This window comes from Rhamphochromis sp. 'chilingali' (genome assembly GCF_963969265.1).
Source record: "Rhamphochromis sp. 'chilingali' genome assembly, chromosome: 8".
NCBI classification, from domain to species: domain Eukaryota; kingdom Metazoa; phylum Chordata; class Actinopteri; order Cichliformes; family Cichlidae; genus Rhamphochromis; species Rhamphochromis sp. 'chilingali'.
Window position 1 is genome coordinate 11,959,135 of NC_137935.1, and position 25,017 is coordinate 11,984,151.

General features: G+C 41.7%; 3 protein-coding genes across 5 annotated transcripts in view; 1 reads left to right on the forward strand and 2 right to left on the reverse strand.

Annotated features, from left to right (window-relative positions):
- Positions 1–348: 348 nt before the first annotated feature.
- On the reverse strand, positions 349–8,726 carry glod4 (glyoxalase domain containing 4). The gene is made up of 9 exons (XM_080888085.1): positions 8,568–8,726; positions 8,334–8,383; positions 3,610–3,730; positions 3,362–3,506; positions 1,870–2,006; positions 1,658–1,744; positions 1,455–1,568; positions 1,287–1,373; positions 349–1,196 (listed from the first exon to the last, which is right to left on the reverse strand). The coding sequence occupies exons 1-9, from the start codon at positions 8,655–8,657 to the stop codon at positions 1,131–1,133; spliced, it is 897 nt and encodes a 298-aa protein (XP_080744211.1). The 5' UTR covers positions 8,658–8,726; the 3' UTR covers positions 349–1,130.
- Positions 8,727–8,968: 242 nt separating this feature from the next.
- mrm3a (mitochondrial rRNA methyltransferase 3a) lies at positions 8,969–12,910 on the forward strand. The gene is made up of 4 exons (XM_080888081.1): positions 8,969–9,574; positions 10,099–10,343; positions 10,426–10,587; positions 10,677–12,910. The coding sequence occupies exons 1-4, from the start codon at positions 9,195–9,197 to the stop codon at positions 11,255–11,257; spliced, it is 1,368 nt and encodes a 455-aa protein (XP_080744207.1). The 5' UTR covers positions 8,969–9,194; the 3' UTR covers positions 11,258–12,910.
- nxn (nucleoredoxin) overlaps positions 12,387–25,017 on the reverse strand; it is a 70,809-nt gene continuing 58,178 nt past the window's right edge. For 2 of the 3 annotated variants that reach the window (XM_080888082.1, XM_080888084.1), the window contains exons 4-8: positions 23,675–23,775; positions 23,439–23,545; positions 22,108–22,287; positions 21,445–21,569; positions 12,390–13,359 (exon numbers count right to left, since the gene is read on the reverse strand). In XM_080888082.1, coding sequence (XP_080744208.1) covers positions 13,177–13,359; positions 21,445–21,569; positions 22,108–22,287; positions 23,439–23,545; positions 23,675–23,775 — 696 coding nt within the window. In that variant the 3' untranslated portion in view covers positions 12,390–13,176. Of the gene's footprint in view, positions 13,360–21,444; positions 21,570–22,107; positions 22,288–23,438; positions 23,546–23,674; positions 23,776–25,017 lie in introns of all 3 variants that reach the window. The other variant, XM_080888083.1, reaches the window with a different exon arrangement.

Sequence of the window (25,017 nt, forward strand, 5' to 3'; positions counted from 1 at the left end):
CTGGGGATTGGCCAGTAACGCTGTCTAAGCAAGTAATCTTTAACTAAACAGTCACACATTATTCAGCGGTTCACACCAACTTTAAACTAATCCATAAACAAGCACGAAAATAAAATGCGCAACCTTTATTCCAGTCATACATCAGTTTTACAAATACCAAATAAACAGTTTATTCCCATTGTGCACACAAGTCTCCTCTGCCATCCCCCTTAGGGAAAAAACGTATTTCTACATTCTCAGGTAACATCCCTGCACCTGCCAGCCGTTTGGTCATTTGATTGTTTGCATATATGCAAAATGCTTCAACTTATGAGGAAGAACATACAAAATCAGGCAAATTCTCCTTAATTATACATATAAAACCTTTATTTTCTATTATGGTATATGGCACATATTTTCTAAATACAGGTAGACATGGATAGAATATAAAACAACAGGTTCATGTGCACAAACAACAGAACTGAAAAAGAGAACCACAGACCATGCAGATGTCATTTGGTCATTTTTGCATCTGAGTGTATCCATCTTATGTCTTTGCAGTCCTTGTACATATCTTTTTGCGCCTCATTTCTGTTGTTTTGTGGCTCGTTATTGGATATGTCATATTTCTAGGATAAGACCAAAAGCCCATAGAGCCTGTACATGGTGGGCCCATTGAGTAATCTGTGTTTTATAATTACCACAAAATCAGTTAGGAACTGTGCAAACATGTTGTTTTACTACAGCTGTAAGAGGAATTTGCACATAAGGTTGGTGGAGACTCAGTAGAGGTGCAAGACCAAATTTAAGCTATGAAGTCCTGGTGATACTTTATTATGAGATTAAGTTGGCCCCAACTTCTCTCAGTGTCCCCTTTTCGCCTAAAATTAAGATCACATTGAAATGTCTTTTATAGATAAAACTAACTTAATGTTTTTTGCCCATCACTCAGCCTTGCTTTTAGGAAGAATATTTATTGGGAAAAAAATCCATAACAAGTGGTCCATTACATCATCTCAGGGCACAAATGTTTTTACATAACACAAAATTAATCTTACGCTGCCAGCCTAAGGCAGATCTATGCTACAGGTGCGTTGCGCGGCATCTCATCCTCATTAACTGATGAAAACTGACAGGTCGGCTGCTCCATCTCATGCAGCAGTCTTCTGTTTGTTGTGTTTGGCAAACCATTCATCACTTTTATCTTCAGCCATAGCCTGAAAAGTGTTAAAAGGATGACAAGCACAGTGAATATCTGACACATGCTGGATAAGCATTTGAGGGCTATGTGTTATAGTAACACCAACCTTATCAAGGAATTCATTCCCTTTGGGATCCAACATGGAAAGCTGCCTAAAGGCCTCATCTCCCACAAAACAAATCTCATGGCCATCCTAAAGCAAACATTTTACGGTTAATATTGTTAACTTAATGAATTTGACATCATTTCAGCATTATTTTGGGAACGTGCTTACAGGGTCAGCCAAAATAACCACTTCTACTGTAGCTTTTCCAGGAGTGTCCAAGCTGACCAATGGGGTGAGAATTTTCTGATTTTCCTTTTTCATCAAGGCTTCAATAACCGGCAGCTGAGGAGCATAATAATATCTCATTATAATGTTGTTGGAAATAGTTTATCTGCAAGTTGACATTAGCCGTTTAGAAAATAATAATTTACTTGCTCCCGCGGGCATGAAAACGCTATTCTCCCAAAAGCTGTTCCATGGTCAACCATCCCTCCAATGTCCTGAAGCTCCAGTTTGCACTACAAAGAATTTGACACATATTACTCAGGCATCAACATAAACCGCAAAACATACAATTCAAACTTCAACAATAGAACTATTTTAAACTTATCTTAGGGTTTAACATTTAATTTCTTTGACTCACTTGACTGTCTGCAAATCCCATGAGCACCGTCTTCTTTTCCTCATTTTTGTCCATCACTTTCATCCCCAAGAGTGTGGACCAGTAGTGGGTCGATCTTTGGAGGTCTGATACCCCGAGACAAACCTTCTGCACAGGGTCTGGGAACAGATTACAGAAAGTAAGTGGTTAACAGGTTAACAGATGGGTACTTCTGTAGTCCTTTTCTACTCTATTTGAGCACTTGCAGCACTTTTTTACTGCAAGCTGCATTCAGCCATAAACACACATATTCATAAAATTGTCTCTTTTAACCTCTCTCACACACACACAGACACACACACCGGGGCAACTCAGGGTTCAGTATCTTGCGCTAAGGATACATGCAGAGGATCAAACCACTGTGTGAACACACTACATTTGTGTGTCATCGGCTGCATATGAAAAAATAAATATATACACTCCTGAGAACCAGCCTATTAATTTATGTCCTCCGCAATGGGCATTTGTTTTTGGTCTATATCTTTTGACTTATTTGACCGCACGATCTGATATCGTCGTGTTGGTGTTGTTCCCAGATCAACATAGTAAATGTTGTTCCAGGATCAACATTGCAAGTGACCAATCAGAATGTTGTGACGTCATACTTTTGCGACTTCGGGAAAAACCGCCGTAAAACAAAAAACTGTACTTAAGCTGCGAGAAATCGCCTCTGTCCGCCGATCAACGGACCCTGACCCTTTAATAAACGCTAAGCAGAATTTCATAAGTGCACGAATGGCTTGGCGCGCCAAAGAATAACGTCACAACAATGTGATTGGTCACTTGCAATGTTGATCCTGAAACAACATTTACTATGTTGTTCCAGGAACAACACCAACACGACGATATCAGATCATCCGTGTTTAGATAATCACGCTTTATGACTGCTGGAAAGTGACTCTGGATGTGCACAAATAAACCCTTAAAAGAAATAAGATTCAGAATTGAGTTGCTATACTTTAGACATCTGGGTCTCCTTAAAATTCTTACCCAGCACCTGCTTACACTTTTTCCACATAATTGATTAATTCTGTTGATTCTGATTCCAGCTCAGTGATCATATGCCTTTTTTCATACAGGGTCAGAGACAGATTTAACAGCTGTCACTAGTGAGGAAGTATCCATATGTGGAACATGTGTGGCACATGTGAGGAGATGGAAACTCGTAAGCAGGTTTTGATAGATCGCTCCAACTATGTCATGGAGAGAAACCCTACGCGATCAGAACTGTCAAGAATGGATATTACAGCCTTTTCTCTAAAGTCAATATTGAACTCTGATCAATATGAAGTTACAAAGTATTAATTTAAGTTTGTGGATACCAGACTGCATGTAAGGATTTGATCCTTGATGGAGGTTTATGAAGCAACACCCCCCCCAAAAAAAAAAATATGCATCCAGCCTGCTAGAAACCCAAGAAAAAGAAGAAGAAGCTAAAGAAGGAGCAGGCAGATTTGACTTGTGTGACACTCACCATTATGAGGTTGCTCTTTGTCCACCAGATAGAAAGGATAGCCTCCAGGAGCCTGAGTCAGATACAGAGCCTCTCCCACCTCAGTGAGAGGCCACCCGAGACATTTAGCATTGCTTACAGCTTGGCTCGACTGCAGAGTGATCCCCTAACATGAAAACACACGTACAAATATCCCATTATTGCCACTGTACACTGAATAACAAGACAATCTTTTCCTGCATGCAATGTGAAAACAAACTCTCACCCACCAAGAAGTCATTGCCAAGTTTATATTCTCCCACACCATAGTTGTAGGTCAGTTCAGCAACAAAATGGTCATCCTCTGGACCAAAGCCAACCATTGTCTTGCTCCATTTCCCATCATAAGGGCTGTATGGGTAGGGGGTGAAGGCAGGTTTACCACTAGTGTATCAACATCTGCATTGTCCTGTGAAAAGATATTTGCCCTCTTCCTGATTTTGTATGTTTTGCATGTTTGTTACAGTGATATTTATTAGACCATCAAACAAATTTTAATATTAGTCAAAGATAACCTGAGTGAATTAAAAAAAATATCCACTGGCAATGTTTTTAAAAAAATGAGAGAGACCTAACAGAACCTGGCTGAAAGATATCTAAAAGAAACACATCATGCCATGATCTAAAGAAACACATTTGAAAAAAAGTCACTGATAGTGTTAGTCACTAACTGAACTATCAGTCTGGAAAGCATTACAAGGCCCTTTGTATGGATTTGGGACTCCAGTAAATCGTGGTGAGAGCCATTATCCACAAATGGAGAAAACTTTAAACAGTTGTGAACCTTTCCATTAGTGGCCAACCTACCAAAATTCCTCCAGGAGTGCATTAACAACTAATCTAGTCACTAAAGAACCCAGAACAACATTTAATAAAGAACTGCACGTGATATTGGCTGGGGATTTCAACCAGATGATGGATGGGATAATTGATAAGAGTAATCCCAGGGGTACGTCTACACCCAGGGACAGAGAGGCTGTTCATTTACTGACAGAGGATCTTTGCTTAACGGACATTTGGAGGTTAGTTAATCCCAGTTCAAGGGAATACACGTTTTACTCCAACTGTCATAAAACATATTCGAGGATAGATTTCGCCTTAATATCAAAGTCTCTGGTCGAGTCAGTCGTAGACTGTGCGATTGGTGCCATTGCTATTAGTGATCATGCCACAGTAGAGTTGCAAATTGACTTGAACACGGATAGAACGAAGAGGGGCCGCTGGAGGCTTAACACGATGTTGTTGCAGAACAAGAATTTTAGTGAGGAGTTAACAAAGGATCTCAAAATTTTTTTCGAAATCAATATGGGTTCCACAGACAAAGTAGCCACAGTTTGGGAAGCGTCTAAAGCATATATAAGAGGAAAGATGATTGCATACGCATCAAAAGTTAAGAAAAGTGATCTAGAACGGGTAGAAACCTTGGATAAAGAAATACGGGAGTTGGAGAAGGACTTAGAGAGTCAATATTCAAATTATAAATATCAGACTATATGTAAATTAAAATACCAGTTGAATGACATTTATAACAAAAAGGCGGAATATGCCTTATTTAGGCTCAAAACAAAATTTTATGAAGGTGGCGAAAAGAGTGGAAGACTATTGGCAAGACAACTGAAGCAGCAAGATAATTTGAATAATATATCTATGATTAAGAAGGACGGCCAAGTGATAACCTCATCGAAGGAAATAAACTCAGTTTTCCAATCATTTTATCAAGATTTGTATACGTCTGCTGGTGCGCTTGATGAAGGGGAGGTGGAGACATTTTTTTCAGGTCTACAATTACCTACTCTCTCTGGGGAACAGAAAACGAGACTGGATGAGCCTATAACGGAAGAAGAGGTCAGGGCTGCGATCTTATTAATGAAGAATGGGAAATCGCCAGGCTTGGATGGCTTCCCGATTGAGTATTATAAGAAATATATCGATATTTTAGCCCCAGTCCTGCATAAAGTTTACCTTGAGGCATTGGAGATAGGTTCCTTGCCGAGTACGTTTAATGAAGCACTGATCTCCCTTATTCCTAAAAAGCATAGGGATCTGTCGGACCCAGCAAATTACCGGCCTGTAAGCCTTTTGGGCGTTGATTGCAAAATTTTGACAAAGGTTTTGGCCTCCCGCCTGGATCAAATATTACCAGATATCATTAATGGTGACCAGGTTGGCTTTATTAAAAATAGGTCCTCAGGTGATAACATTAGAAGACTTCTTCATCTCATGCACAGAAGCGAATCTAACCTAACCCCGGTTGCGGCCTTCTCGCTAGATGCTGAGAAGGCCTTTGATCGGGTGGAATGGGGCTTCCTTATGACGACCCTCGCAAGGTTTGGGTTTGGGCCTGGGTTTTGTAATTGGGTCAAAACTGTATATGCAAGTCCAAGGGCAGCGGTTTTGACAAATGGATTGGTGTCAGGGTTTTTTCATCTTACTCGCGGGACCCGACAGGGGTGCCCTTTGTCCCCGTTGCTTTTTACAATATTTCTGGAACCGCTGGCCTTGGCTATTCGAGCAAACAGGGGTGTCAGAGGTGTTCATGCAGGGGGTATGGAACACAAGTTGTTTCTATATGCTGATGACATCTTAGCAGTATTGACGGATCCCATGCAGTCTCTACCAGCGCTACTCACGTGTGTTGAGTCATTTTCAGGGTTGTCAGGTTATAAGATAAACTGGGACAAGTCAGAGGGCATGCCATTGTCAGCATCATGTCATTCTGGATGTGTTACTCCATTCAATTTTAAGTACTCACCTTCAGGTATGAAGTATTTAGGAATATTATTAAAACCCGACTTGGAGGATATTATGCTTTCAAATGTGGAACCTCTCCTCCTAAAGATAAAAACAAATCTGGATAAATGGGGTAAATTGAATCTTACACTATGGGGTAAAATTAATGTGATTAAAATGATGGTGGTCCCACAGTTCAATTATGTTTCCATGATGTTACCTGTACGGATTCCTTTGCACATATTTGGTCGAATTGAGAAGTTAATCAAAGATTTTTTGTGGAATAACAAGAAGCCGAGAGTGAATATAAAGAAAATGTGGGCCTCTAAAGACATTGGGGGAATGGCCCTCCCAAATGTGAAGTTGTATAATTTAGCTTTTGAATTGTCAAGACTGGCCAAATACTGGACAGGATCGGGCTCTGAGCTGAGCTGGATGAAGATCGAACAGGAACTAGCGAGCCCCTTCACACCTTTGGATGTTCTCTCGCAGGGCGCGGCAACTAATGGACAAGACTCTCATAATAACCCAGTGCTCAGGTATTCCAAAGCTGTCTGGGTGGAGGTGCACAAGTTGTGTGGAGCATCTCATCTAAGACAACCTTATGCCTCGCTATGGAACAATATTGCTGTAAGGATTGGGCGGAAAACTGTGTTCTGGAAGGAATGGCTTGTCAAAGGCATACGCAGGATAAGTGATCTTTACTCAGGGGGAGTGTTTATGTCATTTGCTGAAATAACCCGAAAATAAAGTTTGACAAGAGAAAATAATTTTTGGAAATATTTACAAATAAGGGATTGTGTTACCAAAGGAAAATTTGCTCAAAGCTCGAATATGGTGGTGGAGTTTTTAGAATTGTCCAGTACAGCACATAGGGCGGCGGTTTTCTACAAACTGTTTAACAATCCAAAAAAAGAGATATGTGAAAACTTGAGGGTTATATGGCAGAGGGATCTGGGTTGTGCAATTTCTAAAGAAGACTGGCGCAGAATTTTGTCATTCTCTGATAAATATATAAGAGAGGCCAGGGGTAAATTTACTCAGTATAAATTAATACACAGGTGGTACTTCACTCCATCCAAACTTTATAGAATGGGAATTAGTCCCAGTAATGTATGCTGGAAATGTAGTTCAGATCCAGGGACATTTATACATGCTATTTGGGAATGTGGGAAAGTTTATCCCTTTTGGCAAAAAGTATTGGACAAAATAGGAAGGTGGATTGGTTTGATGATACCCTTGTCACCAAGACTGTGCTTATTAGGGGATCGGTCAGTATTACCTGGGGTTTCAAAATATGACTTTGTGGTTATAAAGGTGGGGGTGATCGCAGCGGCTCGAGTTATTCTCAGTGTATGGAAGGAACCGTCTCCACCAGAATATAATAGGTGGAAAGAAACTATGCTGAAAATGGTGTCGTATGAAAAGCTCTTGGCTAGGATTAATGATGATAGGGAGGGTTTTGACGAATCGTGGGGACGTGTTTTTGGCTGAGATGGTTGGAACTTATTTGGTCAGGGCAATTATCTTTAGTCATGTTGTATGCTTGCTGCACTGTTTGTTTGTGTAGGCACTCAGTAAGGGAATGACTTAAAGATTTGAGTTAACTGATTTGAGTTTTTTTAATTTTTTAATTTTTTTTATTATTATTATTATTATATTTTTTATATATATTTTTTTTTCTGTTGTTGTTTGTTGGTTGTTTTGTTTGTTTTTGTGTTGTGAAATGTTAAAAACAAATAAAGACTTCAATTATAAAAAAAAATAAATAAAGAACTGCACGTTTCCCTTGCCTCATTTAAGGTCAGTGTTCATGATTCAACAATAAGAAACAGACCAAAACACCCTAGCAAGTCTATCTCTGAATGGCTTAAAAAAGGAGGGAGAGAGTCCAGACCTTAAAGCGTTTTGTCCATGTGGGAAAACCATCCATTGTGGCTGAGTTCAAACAATTCTGAAAAGAAGAGTTGGTCAGAATTCCTCCACAGTGACGTGAAAGACCTTTTGACCGTTATCTTAAACGCTTGATTACAGTTCGTAAAGGTGGCATAACCAGTTATTAGGTTTAGGGGGCAATACATCGTTTCACTAAGCCTTGATTTGTTTGACCTTGATCTGAAACATGAAAGTGTAACAGGAAGGTGGCAAATACTTTTTCCCCCACAGGACTTTTATTTAGCATTATACTGAGCTCAAGATTCAACTGGAGTTGTGTCTTATATACCCATTACAAGTTGCCTTGCAGCCTTCCTCAAACTCTTCGTGTCTTAAAATCTGAAATAAATAACAAGTAGTGAGAACATTACAATTCAGTGATGTCCACTTCCACTTATACAATGATGACTATGGAAATTTGCTCAGGTTGTGCAACCCTGAAATTATCCGACATCAGCAAAAGCTGCTAGTCTACGGCGGCTTCAGTCCAATCCTACATTTAAATGCAGCTCGGAAAACTTACCTTCATACCTAGAACATCTCTGTAAAAGGTGGCAGTTTTAGCCCTGTCACCAACTTTGAAAACAAAATGCAACGCTCGTCTCAAAGCCATATTTGTTGACAGCCGTGCTACCTGTGGTCGTATCGATTTTTCTGTGCTCGACTGGTAATCACCAATGAACACATACCGGGTATTTGCAAGTAAAACTACAAAACGAAAAAAAAACAACCGCTGGATAATGTGTTACACCACCTGTCGTTATTATTAGTGCTGCTCTAGTATTAAAGCAAAGAACGGCGACTGTACGTTAAAGTACAATGTATAAAATTCACAATCCCCCCCTAACTGCTCAGGTTAATGGTTTGACCAATGTGTCATTGTTTTCTCGCGAGATTATGATCAAGCGTCAAGTTTGAAGCATCAATAAATGTAAAAAACAAAACAAAAAAAACGGCTACTATAGGACCCGTTTAACAATTTGTAACACATTATGTTATTAAATAATTACATTAATAACGCCACCAAATGTGTTTGGTTTATTTTTAATTTGTAAACGCAATATCAGCTATTAAAAACTGGTGGCGCTAGGCGGGTTAGCTTGTATTTTTGAAACATCCTGACAGATGAGAGAAGAAGAAAGCAGGCAAAATGGCAGCGTACTCAAGAAGCATGATCTGCCTGATTTCCATGATAGAGCGACATGCTTTCCTAACAACCAGGAGCTGTGTCACTGTGGAATCAAAACGGTATGTACGCGGACTGAGGAGGAAACCTGTCAGAGTGCTGTTTCCTGAAAACGAGACGGGAAAAGTCGTAAAGGTGCCTCAGATTCAGTCAGACGAGCCAAAGATCCAGAGGGAGACCAAGGGAAGAATCATATCTGCAGGTACACAGCATCACGAAGAGAGAAACTCTGTCAGGACGAGGACTGATGAGCAGTCAGCTACGAAACATGCTTTTACTGTGACAAAGAATGAAGTGGACGGAATGCGCTATGAGAGGGCTTCGCCTGGAGATAAAAGACTGGCGTAAGTCTCACCGAGTGAGGGCAGTAGCAGAGGTGATTGAGCCAGGGGCCATGGGCCCTGGCATACAAAACAAAAGCACAATTATTAGGAATACAGCAAGAACAAAGTTGATGTGCCGAGATGTAGCAACCACAGAGAGATAAAGCTGATGAGCCATACCATGGAGATGTGGGAAAGAGTTTTTGAAGCTTAATTAACGAGAGAGGTGATGGTCAGTGAGTGAGAAAGAGAAGTACAAATGTGATGTTTGCTTTGAGAGAACTGATGGAGAAATATTGAGATGGTCAGAAGTAGTCGGACTGTAACTTTGTGGATCTAGAGAAAGGATATGATAGGGTGCCAAGAGAGGAACTGTGTAATTTTATGAGAAGGTCAAGAACTGCAGTATGTATGTCAGGACACCCGGGTGCATGTGGGCCTCCATCAACATCTTGTCTCAAGGTAGACATAGATTTTGTAGCTGTCCTCATCCTTCTGAAGCCATTCCTTCCTTCTCCTCCTCTTTCTCCACGTCTCTGCTCTAGGAGGTTAGTGAGTGTGGCTCGTTCCAGGACATTTCGGGACCACCAAGGTAAAATCCTTCTTGAAGGCAGGCGTTTGATCTGTGACGCCCTGGATGCTGGTGCTAAACCACAGACTGTGTTCTTCAGCACGGTGGATCGACTCAGAGAGCTGCCCTTAGATAAGCTGAGAAGGGCCACACTAGTGAAAGTCAAGTTTGAGGACATCAAGCTCTGGTCTGACGTTGTAGCCCCACAGGGAGTGATCGGTAAGGGTCAGATTTTCTTTTTTGGCTCATGATGAAGCACTAATATCTCAATTATTTCTGACTCTGACCTCTTCTTCTGCAGCGATATTTTCTCGCCCAGATCCGGCACGGTTAAACTTTGCAAGTAAAGGTCACTCAGTGCATTTGTCTCTGATATGTGACAACATCCGGGATCCTGGGAATCTCGGGACTATGCTGCGATGTGCTGCTGCTGCTGGCTGTCATAATGCCCTCCTCACAAAGGGTAGGTTTACAGTAACTATTAGAGATCAAATTAATAATCCTGTGAAACCTTCCTTTGAATTTTGGGAACTTTGCATTTTTTTCAAACAGGTTGTGTGGATGTTTGGGAGCCTAAAGTTCTCCGTGCAGCAATGGGCGCCCATTTCCGCCTTCCCATCTATCCCAGCCTTGACTGGGATGATGTTGAAAACCATCTCCCTAAACCCGTGACTGTCCACGTGGCCGACAGCAGTGGCAGCCCTGACAGAAGTAGAGAAGTAGAGGTTAATGTGTCTCCTGAACCCTCCAAAGCTGGAGATTACGGCTGGGTCAGCTCAAGACCCAACCGCAAAAACATGGAGTACGAGGATTACGATTCTGATTCGGACTCTGAACATGAGGGACTTTCACTCCCCAGAGTGGACACTAAGCTGTACTATGACAGTTGGGCTCAAAGCCCAACTGCTCTTGTGATAGGTGGTGAGACGAATGGTTTGAGTCTAGAAGCAGTCCAGTTGGCAGAGAAAACTGACGGCCACAGGCTCTTTATTCCCGTTGTTCCTGATGTGGACAGCTTGAATTCTCCCATGGCAGCTAGCATTCTTCTGTTTGAGGGCAGGAAGCAACTCTTAAAACTACTGCAAACATCTGGAAAGAAACATCAATGTAAAGCTGAGAGACAGTTTCCATGATGCTTCTATTAAATATCGGACTGAACCGAGTGTCCCATATAATACTCTTAACAGTAAATTTGCAAACTGTGTTTATGATTTATGTGAATTTGAATGTGTTGTTTTCTTTCACTGCAAAAAACCAAAACCAAAAATAAAGCATTATCTACAGATAAACCTTAGAGATAAATCTGGATTAGGTGACTGAAGCATCCCTCAGTTATGAAACTACTGGCTCAGGCAGATAACTTTCCTTGCTGTACTGAGCATGTTGTCTCCACTCGCCTCACTTCATCAGTATACATGCCATTAATTCACATCATTAACTCCTCTCCATGCTCCTGTTTTTTCTGTTTTACCCCCAAATGAGTCCCTGAATGTGGTTCTGTTGGAGGTCTCTTCCTGTTAAAAGGAAGTTTGAATTATTATGATGAATACAGTTGAAAGGTCAAAGAATTTTTGGTGAGTTCCTTAAAACAACTACCCTCAGTTCCTCATATTCATGGAAATTTTAAAGGTGCGCTTTAATTTAAATATTTGTATTAGCAACAAAATACATCAAATTTCTGTAATACTGCAACTTTTTCCCCCCCACACACACAAGCTTTGCTGTATGTGTTAATCAAGATTGCATCAAATACTTTTAAGTTCATAATAAACCTTGTGCTGGAAGGTAAGCAAAAAAAGAAAAGCAGCTATTTCTTCCCTTCTGATAGTTTTCTGTTGGAGCCTTAACCAGATGTCTGCTCTTATTAAACAAATGGAAAAAAATGTTTTTTTATTAGCAGCTATATTGTTTATGCAAAAGTGCAGACATTTACCCTGCTTACCAGTACAGCTCAAGGTCAGAAGTTTCTATTCCACCTGAGATTTTAGTGCATCAGCAGAGTCGAGGTACAGACTCTCCCATAATAAATGCAACATTGAGTTTGTCATTTGAGCCCACACAGTTTAAACTTCTGAGAAAGGAACTGGAGCGTCACTGCACTGTGTGTCTTTTCCATATTCAAGAGCTAACTCTATTGATAAAACTTAGCAGGAACAAAACTCTTGTGCTTGCCAGTGAATGTTTAATTGGTGTGAGAAGCTATGACTAAGGTAGCAGGATATAAAAGGGATTTATACATTCAACTTTTCAAAAAAAAAAAGGGAAAAAAAGCCATTTTTGTGCCTCTAGAAAAAAAACAAAAAACTGGACTTTTTCCATTAGGGGGACCTTCACAGAAAGTCCTCATAATGACTTTGAGATGAGAACTGACTAGAGATGACTTTCACTCATGTCATGACACAAGAAGACAGGGGGGTTAAAACATCAGTCACTGGTCTGTCACAAGCAAGTAGAACATGCTCTTTACTGTATGTGCACCTGTCAAACTGTGGGATATTTATTTATTTAAATAGGGCCAAGAAGGCGTACAGCTACATCCAACTCAAGTTTAGCACATCTGCACTACAGGTGAAATACAACTGTGAAGAAAAAAAGATTATTTTATTTATTCTTTCTTAACTTTATTCAGAAAACAAAAGTAACAAATCTTGCAGACAAAACAGAAAGCAAAAGATTGGCTGTATAAGTAGGTCCACTGGGTAATTCTCCGTTTTCTCTAGAAATGCCACCATGAGAGAATAAAAAAAAAAAATTTTCTGAGGCAAAAAAAAAAAAGAAAAAAAGAAGACAACAGAATCTCCATATATATTACTGTATGGACTATAGTCAATGCAAGGCACCACAGGAGAAAGAGGGGACTCCATGAAAGAGGAACACATCTAAAATAAAAATGCTAAAATGCCAGTAAAAAGTGAGACATCTCTCTAACAGTCAGGATTGTAGCTGGGAGAGAGAGTGGGAGCCTGGAAACTGTGGGGTGTAGCAATAGGTCAGGGATGGATGATGGCGTGAGTCCCATGTAATAGGTCCAGTTTATACGTGGACAGTCTCTTTAGATGGGCTCCGGTTTGAGCTTTTCAGCCAGGAAGTCGCCGACAAACTGCTCCACCACGGCCGGCGTGATCTCCTCCACATCGCGAACGTACTTAGCACGGGCCGACATGTCCAGGATCGTGAGCAGAGGTGCCGCTTCGGGGAGGTTGGTGTAGTCTCGCAGAGAGTCGCTCATGTCATCCTGCAGGGAAAGAGAAGGAAGTACAGCGCTTAGTGTGATTTTGTGTGATAGAGCAGTACATTCCTCACATGCGGGAATGGTTAAGCTATAATCAGGGCCTCTGGTGGGCCAAAATGACACAAATCTGTCATTGCTTTGACTAAAACAAGCCTGTGATTAAAATTGTAAAAAAAAGAAAGAAAAAAGTTTAACAGCAAAATCTTTGCCTTCTCCATCCTTTCACCACATGTTTCAAGTTTCAAGTCTTGTCACGTATAGCATCCTGACATTACAGGTTGGGATACCACAAGAAATTCCATCATGATGGAGAGGAAAATAAAAATATACAAATATATAAAGTCTTTGTTCCCTGTAGTTTTGGGTTGCTGCGAGTTCTGAACATTGTGTAGTGAATTCAACATTTTTTTCTTTTGCATGACTTCAGTTTTACACCTCATTTAATTTATTGCACAATGTGACAACTTCAGTCTCTAAATTATATATAAAAAAAAAAAAAAACTAGAAGAAAATATCCTCTATCGAGGCCAATGCATTTCAAAAAGACAAGTAATCTGGATTAATGCTACACCACCAAGTGTAAGGTTCAGCCTGGAAGTTTTAGCATAATTTTGGTGAGTGGGCAAATCTTACATATGATTGGCTCAACATGAGTAATCAGTCCAGAAGTTCTCTCAAGAACTGTCAGCAGTTAGAACTACCGGTACATGTATATTAGTACTTCAAACATTTTGTTTTCATTGCTAGTTCGAGCTAAACAAATCGAGTGCTTGCTGATGACACTGTGCGCAGCGCTCAAAAGATGCATTTAAAAAGTGTAAACAGGCTCACAGTTTTATTTAAAAGGGGCTGCAAGTGAAAGAAGACTGTGAATCCCAACTCTGCTGCAGCATAAACAAACAGCTAAACCTCTGGTGTAGAAATGTCACCTAAAATGCCTGAAAATGCCCCACAAAGATCAACAGGATTGCAAGTGATGCAGTTCTGTACATGGCATGGGGATTCTTGTTGGGAGATAAGAGGGAGCTTTTATACTGGCCACATTTGCTGACATGGCATTTGAAGTACAACCAAAAACCTGGAGGAGACACTCTAGACATTTCCGTACTCCACAGCAGTTCACACTTCAGAAAACGAGGACAGCGCCCTACACTTGAACTATGCCACGCTATAAAATCCAGAACTGCTTGGCACCATTTATTAATGCACACTTCTTGAAAGAGAATATGAGAAACTCTTCTCTGCCATCTTCCTGCAGGCGGCCTGCCCAGGGAGACCACAGAGCCGCTCCTTAGTCACACATCCTGCTGCATAGAAAGACGTGAAGGACCCCGGTGGGTGTCCAGAAGCATCCTTCCTTTATCAAAAGCTCACCCACATCAGATTTGACTCCCATCGCAGATGTTAGCGGGAGATGGAGCAGTGCAGATTTGAGAGAGGGTGTGTTAAAAATACATTGCTGCTGGGTGTATAGTGGGGATTCCAGTTTGAGTTCTTTCCAGTTATTTTAAAACAGCTTCACCATTTTTTTAGCCTGAGGCTTGATATCACCTTTCACCCCTTAACAAGTCAGGATTACAACCTCTGTACCCAGAGATTATAGATATGAATCACTACGGGGGGAAGGAAGCAGCAACTTTCAAACAAGCTTGAGAGGGCCATCAATTATTGAGGCTGAACATGAAATCACAGTTTCGTAATTCAGCTTAAAGTTCCAGCCACGAGCGCTTCGGCAACCAGCATTCCTGCCTGGACAGAGATCCATTATTCTCGGCGAATGAATTTCATGTGTTGGGTTTAGCGAGGTCACATAGTTCTCTTAAATGCTTACAGCTAATATACTAATATCATTTGCAACATTTTCCTCATCCTCATGACACGATGGCCCAGCTTCTCCTGAGCTTAGCTTGCTGGCTTGGAGGGAGAGCCTCAAAGATTAAAGATCACTTCCATATGGCAAAGATTTAGTTTCAAATGCAGAACATACAAGGAAAGGCCAGAGGGTGGCACTGCAACAAAGAGCTGGACTTTAAATATAGGCCTCTGATGCTGTTAGTTACTGATTTATGTGACAGAGTGAGTTAAGTGGAACAAAGTCAACGATATCGCAACTTTGGAATGATTTCCTGCTTCATGTGATACTCCTCGAAGTTCAATTTGTTGTCTCTTCTTTGTTATCAGAGGATCCGCAGCTACTCTTGTTAAATGGATCAAACCCCACAATGAGCCCTCAGACTTTTCATTAAATAGCTGCACCGCTACCTAAAAAGGATAAGTATGCCAAGATGAAGTCTGTGACCTCTACTTTGCAAAACTGCTAACAGATGGAACAGATGAATTGAAGTGTGGTGTTTTGTTATAGGCAGCTAACTTCCTCTGAATAGACCATTTTATTATGCTGCAAATCACCGTACATCGACTACTTAATGCTCACAGATGTAAGCTGTCACTAAGGACAATGTTGTTACGAGAGAAATACTGCTTAATTCTCCGACTACAAATAAAAGCTCTTGCTTGCAGGCTCACTTGCAGCCATACGAAGCGTAGATTAGAGATCATCTGTAAAGAAACCACAACGAGAGAAACTCCAAAATCCATCAGTGTGACCTTTTCAGCATTTTTGATATGAGAAGATGTAATCTCTGCAACAGTCTTCACCTCCGTGCATATATCCATCCATCCATCCATTCGCTTCCGCTTATCCTTTTCAGGGTCGCGGGGGGCGCTGGAGCCTATCCCAGCTGTCATAGGGCGAGAGGCAGGGTACACCCTGGACAGGTCGCCAGTCTGTCGCAGGGCTAACACATAGGGACACACAACCATTCGCACTCACATTCACACCTAGTGGCAATTAGGATTATCCAATTAACCTATCCCCACAAGTTGCATGTCTTTGGACGGTGGGAGGAAGCCGGAGTACCCGGAGAGAACCCACGCAAACACGCTTCTCACGAGGTGCAGTCATTTCAGAGGGGCCCTCTGCAGCTCAGCCGAGAACAAAAGAAAGAAAAAAGAAAAAGACAAAGGGCCTCTGCTGTAACCCAAACTCACAGCTGTGATAAGGCTCAGCTTGTGTTTACCGTGTGGGACCTGCTGGGCCGTGCCAGGCTTGTTCTGATTACTGATACATTGTGGCATTTCACAGACAGACATCGACCATCTGATAAGGATTCAGCTGATAATGATGAACCCAGCCACTCGCTCCTGAGCTGGGGTTGTGTCCATCTCACAGGTCACCTTTGATGTCCTGAGAAAAAGTCGTCATTGTCATAGATATATCTACCTTATACTGCTGAAATTTAAAACATTTTTACGTGGTGCACAAATAAATAAAAAAATCCAACAGATTAATTTTTCTACACAGTTACAGTTATAGAAATGTGCAAAAAATTTCAAAATTCCAGTATATTGATTCGCCCATTTCCCATTTTCCCTGCAAAATGTAAAGAAATGAGGGGTGTCTCAAGACTTATACACAGTACTATGAGATGGGAAAAAAAGTTATAACTTAAACTCTCAGTCAATGCAATAATTGTGTTCCATTAGCCCAAGTAGATTCGTCCACATAGAAACGTCTGAAAACACTTATGTCCCAGTACTGCGCATGCGTGAAAAACAAGAAGCTTGGACCTGCCTCATTTCTGTCTGTCGTTTATTTACTTTCTTGATCTTTGAAACATCGCGACAAAATGTTGAGTAAAAGCACCGAGTTTTTTTTAAATGGACTAACAATGAGTTGGAGTTGTTGCTGCCAGTAACACAAAAGTACAAAATTGCAAAAGCGAGTGCTAGTTAAAGAATTTGAAGAAAAGCTATCTGGAGCATGTACTGACTGATATTAATCTTTAATAGGGCTGTTAAAATTGAGAGCAAACATCATGATTAACATACGTCATGTTTTAGTTAGTTTTTAGTCTCCGTTTTCGCTGTGGACGGGAGGCCAAAACTGAGAGAAAACGATTAGTTTTCAAACAAAAATGCATTAGTGTGGACGTAGCCTGTTAGCAGTAGGGGTGCAACAATACACAAAATTCACAGTTCAGTTCGATACTTTGGGGTCACGGTTTGATATTTTTTCGATACAAAAAAAAATGTTCATGCCTTTTTAATTTGTCATTTATTAAAATTATAAATATATATTTTAACTCAAAAGTACAGTTTTTAAATGTAATGTTGCTGAAACAACAAAATAATTAAAAAATACATCTATCTGATCGAGAAATCGCTCATCTTTGGAAAAGAGAGTTTATTACAGAGAAATGGCTCTTTCCAAAATAAAAGCTACACTATATGCTTCTTCTGGGCTATATTCTCAGCAGCATATTAAACATATCAGGTCCCCATAAGGAGAATCATGTGCTAACGGCTGTCTAAATGACTCTGGTAAAGTTTGTAGCATGTGTGCTTGTTGTTTTTGTCTGCTTCCACTTGTCTTTGCACTACGATGATGTCGGGTAAATGTGCAGTCATATTCGTTGTGTTCCCACTAGTGCTGTCAGCGTTAATCTCGTTAAAATGACATTAACGCCATAATGCCGCAAATCTCTGTTAACGAGTTACCAGGATCGCCCCATGCGTGGGGCTGGACGGAGTCAACACGTTAATGAGCTAACTGCGCTAACGCACTACTTCCCACCAATGTAATTGAGCATTGCATGGCACATCGACATACTGTTTTACTTTTGTCCATGACGCGCTTACCTTCAGGGTCATACGTCACATGAAAACCAAAATAGTTCCAAAGGCCAGATCTGAATGAAGGTGGGGGAGGTTCAAATTGCCATGTTGTAAGGAGCTTAGCTTCTGTCTTGCTAGCTTGCGCTGCGCTCAGTGGATCTGCGCTTGACAGTGCAGCCTAGGCGGAGTAGTCGAACGCAGATACACTGAGCTCTCAACACAGACAGCATCGTCAGAAGAAAAGTTGATAAAATAAATTAAAAATTTTGTGTTGTTCAATACATATGTGTACCGAACCGAAAGCACTGTATCGAACGGTTCAATATCGATATGAGTATTGTTGCACCCCTAGTTAGCAGCTAACAAGCTAGATAAACACACAATCGCTAAATATCACAGGCCTTTATCTTCCTTTTTGATGTTTAGCTGTGTGCTTTGTCAATATTTGCATGAGGTCATTTTCTGCAATGCCCGCATAGATAAAATACTGTTCCTGTGAATGCTTACATGCTTACACACATGGTCACATGTAAAGTTACCGGTCATCCATTTAGAAACATGGAGGCATAAGATCGAGCTTTGGACATCTCTACTACAGCACAGACTTTCTCACAACCCAGAGCCCTTGTCTACATCGCTGAATGAGACCTGCTTGGGTCACTAGCTGGTAAGATAATTAAGCATAACCCTTCTGACTGGCCGGTTAGGTTATTATATCCCCACTTGTTGCTTTTGCTTGACACCTCACCGCAGAAACAGAAAAAGCAATAACAAACAAAACCCCATATACATTTGTTACTAGCTAAGGCCATATAACAGTAGAGTGCCTTGGATGGCCACTTGAGGCTGACCCCAGAAATGAACCCACTGTGCAGGTCATTTTTTTAAAAACACAAGTAATCTCTTTAAGATTTTATTAAGGCAAAAACCGAGGCATTAACCTCGAGGGACCACCACTGTTATACTATTGATCTGTATAAACATGTTGGACCACAGTATGACCTTGTCTTTCCACTAACATGATCAAAATGTGCATATGTGAAGCATTCACATTTTACATTAAAACATAATGAATGCGAAAGAAACTGTCAGTGTGCTATGATTTGAATAAATGCAGTACCAGAGTGGTTATGAAACCCACTATAATCTCAAAGTCAAAGCAATCATCCTGTTTAGGGACACGCGCACACACACAAATCAAGCAGGCAAAAACAAAGCTTTGAAGAGCAGAATCACAGTCACTTCTGGCTGCCACAAAAGTCTATTAAATTCTTATGTGACTGGATAATACCGCTCAAGTTCATTTTGCATGCAAGAGCCAGAACACAGCAAAAGTTAAAGAACAAAAGATCTTTCATTCTGCGATTATAAATCAGTATACTGTACTACCCTGTGGCGTATGTTTTTTTACAGTTGGGTAAGAAGATCCTGTATCATTCAGCTCAGACTGGCCTCCCCCCTGAGGGGCTGCCAACATACTGCTGTCTCATGGACACAGAAAACCCAGCAGCTGGTCTGGCAGAGAAGTGTGTGCCTACCAGGGCACAAGCTTAGCTGAAGGAGCCCAGAGCATGGAAGCTTCACAGAATGCCTGACATGGGAAGCGATATCTGACGCAACCCAGTCTGGAGGGGGAAACCTGGTGATTTCATAGCCGGCTGAGCTACAGCCAGGAAATTAGACCTGCACTACATGGATGTAAAAGTATACGGCTTAGCATGTGTTGCTCCTGAATAACCGCAAGCTCCAGTGCAACAGCGTTTCTTTGTGTTTGTGCCAACATTTCTTTGACCTGACACATTTAACACGAAACGCTATCAGTCCAACTCGTGCTTTCCTTAAAACTTAAGCTTTTCTAGGTCTGCGTACATGTGCCACTGATATTCCAAAGCAGACAGAGTTGAGCTGCCATTTAGCACATGTGCGAGACATGCAGCTGAAACCAGAGCCTGCTTTTGGGCAAGTGACACACCAGAAACCAGTGCCGTCACCCCCAGATTGAACTGGGAGGAAGGCTGGCTGGAGGACAGAGTGCGGGGGAACTGAGGAGAGGTATCTAATCCGGTAATTATGTCTGCTGCTGCACCAGTTCTGGAGAGGTCAAGGCAGAACAACACAAGATAACAAGTATTATGAAAACTCCACGGCTCATCCCACACGGGGAAGATGTGGGAGGAGATACTGCGCAGATAGAAAGGATGATTTGTCAGTATTGTGAGGGAGAGCGCTGCCACGCTCTGCGTCTACCCATCATGATAGAGGCGCACAGTTGAATTGTAGGTCATGGATGGGACTGAATGCCTCTCTTGCACATTCAAGAACAGGGCCTCAAATGCTTTAGTAGCCACTGAAGTTGTGGAAATATCATCTACTGCACATATGCACATGTTCTAAAGTTTAATTTTTTTTTAATTGCAAAGTCAAGGTTGGTGTGGCTGCCCTGACTTTCTGAGTGGAAAGTTTGACTGAAGGGGGTGCTAGAGTGGAAAATTCCAACTGGTAACTCTGGATTTCTCAGTTCCCACTTCAAATGGAAAGCAGCATCAGAGATTACAGAGCACCCTGAAGCCTGAGCTTTTGGCTCATGGGGATTACTTGTAAATAAGCTGACTTCATTACTTGAAACTAATACATCCCCTTAAATACTCAAATCCAAAGCAGCTAAAATTAATTGTTGAATATAAACATATATTGACATTGTCAATATGCAACTTTGTGTTTCCAAAGTATCTCTTTAACTCTACATTTATCCTTTTATGAGTCATTTTACTGTTGTTTCAGTCATTGTTTGGTCTTCTGACCCTGAACTGTTCTGTTCACTCTCGCCACTCACGCAGGGTAACTCTTAGTGGCAGCAGGCAGCGTTTTTCCAGAAAACTGACTCTTTAGTAACTCACAGCAGTCACACGCAGTTAGCAAGCAGGTAGTGAACACCGAGCAGCAGCAGCAGAGCCAGATGTTTCCCCACAGTAGTGGGTAGAAACTGCAGAAGGGCCAAAGTGAGAAAGTAACTGCTGGATGTGGTCAAAGACAACGTGACAAAAATAGGTGAAATCCTCCTCTGGATAGAATACTGTTATTTGCCGAGAGTCTGTTTTTGTCTAACGTGTCTCCACCTCCTTAAAAACAAATCAGAAATGTTTGGAAATGTTTGTTTATGCATGTCGCTGTGTTATTGCACTGGCATTTTCACTATCATGTCTGTATCTGCCTCAAAACCCCCAAACCAAAACAAAAAGAAACCAAAAACACAGGATCGCCTGAGCTGTACATTCAAAGACTAAATCATCCCGAAGCACAGCTCAGGTAGAGCAGGATGTTCAAACCTCCCCCCCCCCAAAAAAAACAAACAAACCCCAGCTTATGCCAGTTTTGTGTGAAATGGTATTTCACTCTGTCGGCTTATCTCACCTCTCCAGCCACAAAGAACAGCAGCGGCGTCTCCTCCTCCTTCGCTTTGTACTTGGCCATGAGCTTTTCCGCTATTGGTTGAATCAGCTCCTTGGCTGGCTCCAATTCACCTTCCTCCTCAGCGTCTGCATTAACCAGGAAAGAGAAACAGAGCTCTGTTAAAAGCATGAAGAAGCCACATGGGAGAGGAAAAGACGAACAGATGAGTGAAAGTAGTGGCTGCAAGGATAGGCAACTGGAGGACAGATGAGTGCAGAGATGAAAGAAACTACATGTACAGATGGTCCTCAGTCTTGTTGTGCGATTTGGTTTGGCCTCAGGAGACACCAGGGTGGTCTCATATTTTGAGGGTCATCACTTTGCACTCTCAAATTCTTTTCCATGTCTGTTTCCTCTCTACACCTTAATGTCTAAATCATTCAGTGCCATTCACTGGAAAAATTATTTTCTTTTTTGCATTAGCATTCCCGTATTAGCATATAAATAGATGGAAACAGTAAATACTACATGAAGCATTTCCCACAGCATTTCCCTCTGGGACCTTTCGCCATTGGAAGAATTTTCCGCAGTGTCTGACATTCAATATGCTCTAAATAAATGCCACTTCATTCAGACAGAGCCCCATGTGGAACTTCGCCGAATTATAAAGCCTCAGCCTCTCACCCACAAACAGGACGAGGCAGGGCCCTTCGTGGAGCTGCACGGCGTTTGACTCGCTGAGCTCGAGCACGGGCCGAGGGTGCCAGGGAAAGAGCCGGCACTCTGGGTCGTTCAACACCTCCACCCGGCCCTGTCGCGTGATCATGTGACCCTCCGTGTCCAACAGAATCAATGTGGGAATACCTGGAATGGAGAAAGATGATGATGATGAAAGGAAGAGAAACATAGGAGGGGAGGAAATGGGCAAAAGCCTGGGAGGTGCTATGGGTCGTTTCCTTTAATTATCGCATCATGACGCACTCTTTTCCCTTTCACAGTGAGATTTTTTTTTAAACCTCTTTTTGGGGATTCTCACCTCCCTCTAGCTCTGTCCGTTACCCCTCTGACAGTGCTTTTACAAGCCACCCGCACTGTGAATACAATCCTTTATCAGAAACAGACACAAATCAGGCAAGCAAGCAGCAATCAGTAAATTCCTGTCTGCACATGTGGACTGAAGTTAACTGAGGTGGGGGAAATCAGAGACTGCAGGGGTTTGAGTGAGTGAGTGAGTGAGTGAGTGAGTGAGTGAGTGAGTGTGTGTGTGTGTGTGTGTGTGTGTGTGGTGGGGGGGGGGGGGGGGGGGGGGGGGGGGGCAGTGTTAACTCGTCCAGTACACATTCCTCAAATTCTTTGCAGGACAGGCCGACGGCCAGTTTTCGCTAACTTCATCCAGAGTCATCCACTAACACACTCGGGAGGAAGGCACGGCACTTCCGCACTGAGACGGTAAACTGGATAACCAGCCCACATTCCCCAGGCTGCAGGGCGATCTGTGTTGCTGTTTTGCCCGCCCAACACAAAGAGCTGTCAAGCCTTCGTGCCAGTGTTTCAGTATGTAACATAACCAAGTTTGGCAGAGAGAAAAAAAAAAATAGATATATCCCCTTTCTGCTCTTATCTTAAAAGGCACACTGTACTCAATCACATATACATATTTTTTTCCTGATCCGTACTGTTATTTATTAGATTTTGAAGAAATTGGCCTTCTCTTGAATGTGATGTAACTAAAAGGATCTTGACTTGTAGCGCTCAAAGTGCCAAAACTGAATAAATTAATAAGGAAGAACTATTGTCTTCCTGCTGTTTACATCTGCCAATAAAAACAACAGCGTAACTAACCAACACTATCACTAGCATCAGCCTCTTATCACAGGGAGATGATGGATGCTTTTCTGCCTTTTGTGCAGTGATGCGGTTGGCTGCAACTCTCAACAAAGCAATGGATAAATAGCATAACAGGCCAGGAAAAACATGCCTATTCAGCGATAACGGTGATGGAGCTGGTGAAATACCTTGTATTCCGTATAGTCTGTTGAGCCGCGATCGCCGAGCCTCATCTGAATAAGGCACTGCCAACCATGGCATCTCGCTGAAGTACTGCTTAAAGGACTCCTCTGACCTGAGCGGGGTGGAGGGGAGAACCGAACAGGAAGACAACAGATGCTGATTTCTTGGTTTTAATAACAACAAGTAAGCAGGGACCCAGTTGGGTTCTTAACAGGCAAAAGGCAGGTGCAGTGTCGCTCACCTGTCGGCGCTGACGAACACTATCTCAAACTTCTGGCCCGACTCTTTGACGGTCCGATACGATTCCACCAACACACGAGTCAAACTGCGGCACGGTGGGCACTGAGAGAGAGCGAACGAGTGAACATCTAATATACACAGTCACAAGTGATAAGGTGCTCATTTCCCAGGGTTTTTCCCCAAAACTATTTTCCTCTCTGCCGCCAAACACCTTTCCACAAACTAGTAATTCTGTCTTGTTTTGTATCCAGGCTGTTTAAAACGTTAATCCCGAGGAATACTCGAGCTTAAGAAAGTATTTGCTCTACTATGTGTTTAGAGCGCCAACGCTATCCAGGCAAGGGGGAGCGGTGGTATGGCTGGCATTACGATGACATCAGAGCACCATGACAGTGAGAAGCAAAACAGACTAGTCTCAACTTCCAGCCTCTTTCCCATGCTCTGTTTGCTTCATATCTGTATTTTCTTTGTTTTCTCTGCTGTGAATACATAATAAAATAGAAACGTAATATTTAAATCAGCTTGAACAGTTACAAAATGCATGCCACATGTTTGCATGGAGTGAAACTGAGGTTAAAATGATTTCAGGGACAATAGATTTTCTTCTCTTCTCTCAAACTGTACTTATTTAAACATTGATTAGCCGATGAACGATAAGTAATTCAATTAATGAATGCAGACTGCTTCAGCTAAGAAGCACAAGGACAGAAAGTACCAAAATACACATACATATACACTCATCACCAAGTACACCTGTTCAACTTCTCAGTAACACAAATATCAAATCATACAATCACATGGCAGCAGCTTTGTGCATTTAGGAATGTAAACATGCTTAAGACAACCTCTTGAAATTCAAGCTGAGCATCAGAATGAGGAAGAGAGGTGACTTTGAATATGGCACGGTTGTCAGTGCCAGATAGGCTGGCCTGAATATTTTAGAAACTGCTGATCTGCTGGGACTTTCCCACAAACGCCTTGTTGATGTCAAAGGTCAGAGGAGAATAGCCAGATTGCTTTCAACTGATAGGAAGGCAACAGTACACTCAAATAACCGCTGGTTCTAAAAACGGTATGCAGAAGAACATCTCTGAAAGCACAACACATAAAAACTTTGAAGCTGGCTGAACAAAATTAGACAGCAGAATATCGGAAAAAATGTTGTCTGGTCTGACGAGTTTCCAATTCTGCTGCAATATTCAGATGTTATGGTCAGAATTTGGCATTAAAAACAAAACAAATCAGGAAAGCATGGATCCATCCTGCCTTGCATCAATGATTCAGGCTGCTGGTGGTGTCATGGTGTGGGGATATTTTCTTGCCACACTACGCATCATTTAACAT

What these genes read in the sequence shown, in the direction of transcription:
- glod4 (XM_080888085.1), bottom strand. Translation starts at nt 8,657, where the DNA reads ATGGCTTTGAGACGAGCGTTGCATTTTGTTTTCAAAGTTGGTGACAGG. An exon ending in GAGATGTTCTAGGTATGAAG is followed by an intron (nt 8,384 to 8,567) that starts GTAAGTTTTCCG and finishes TATTTATTTCAG; the next exon opens with ATTTTAAGACACGAAGAGTT. An exon ending in TGGGATTTGCAGACAGTCAA is followed by an intron (nt 1,745 to 1,869) that starts GTGAGTCAAAGA and finishes AATTCTTTGTAG; the next exon opens with TGCAAACTGGAGCTTCAGGA.
- mrm3a (XM_080888081.1), top strand. Translation starts at nt 9,195, where the DNA reads ATGGCAGCGTACTCAAGAAGCATGATCTGCCTGATTTCCATGATAGAG. An exon ending in AGCCCCACAGGGAGTGATCG is followed by an intron (nt 10,344 to 10,425) that starts GTAAGGGTCAGA and finishes CTTCTTCTGCAG; the next exon opens with CGATATTTTCTCGCCCAGAT. An exon ending in TAATGCCCTCCTCACAAAGG is followed by an intron (nt 10,588 to 10,676) that starts GTAGGTTTACAG and finishes TTTTTCAAACAG; the next exon opens with GTTGTGTGGATGTTTGGGAG.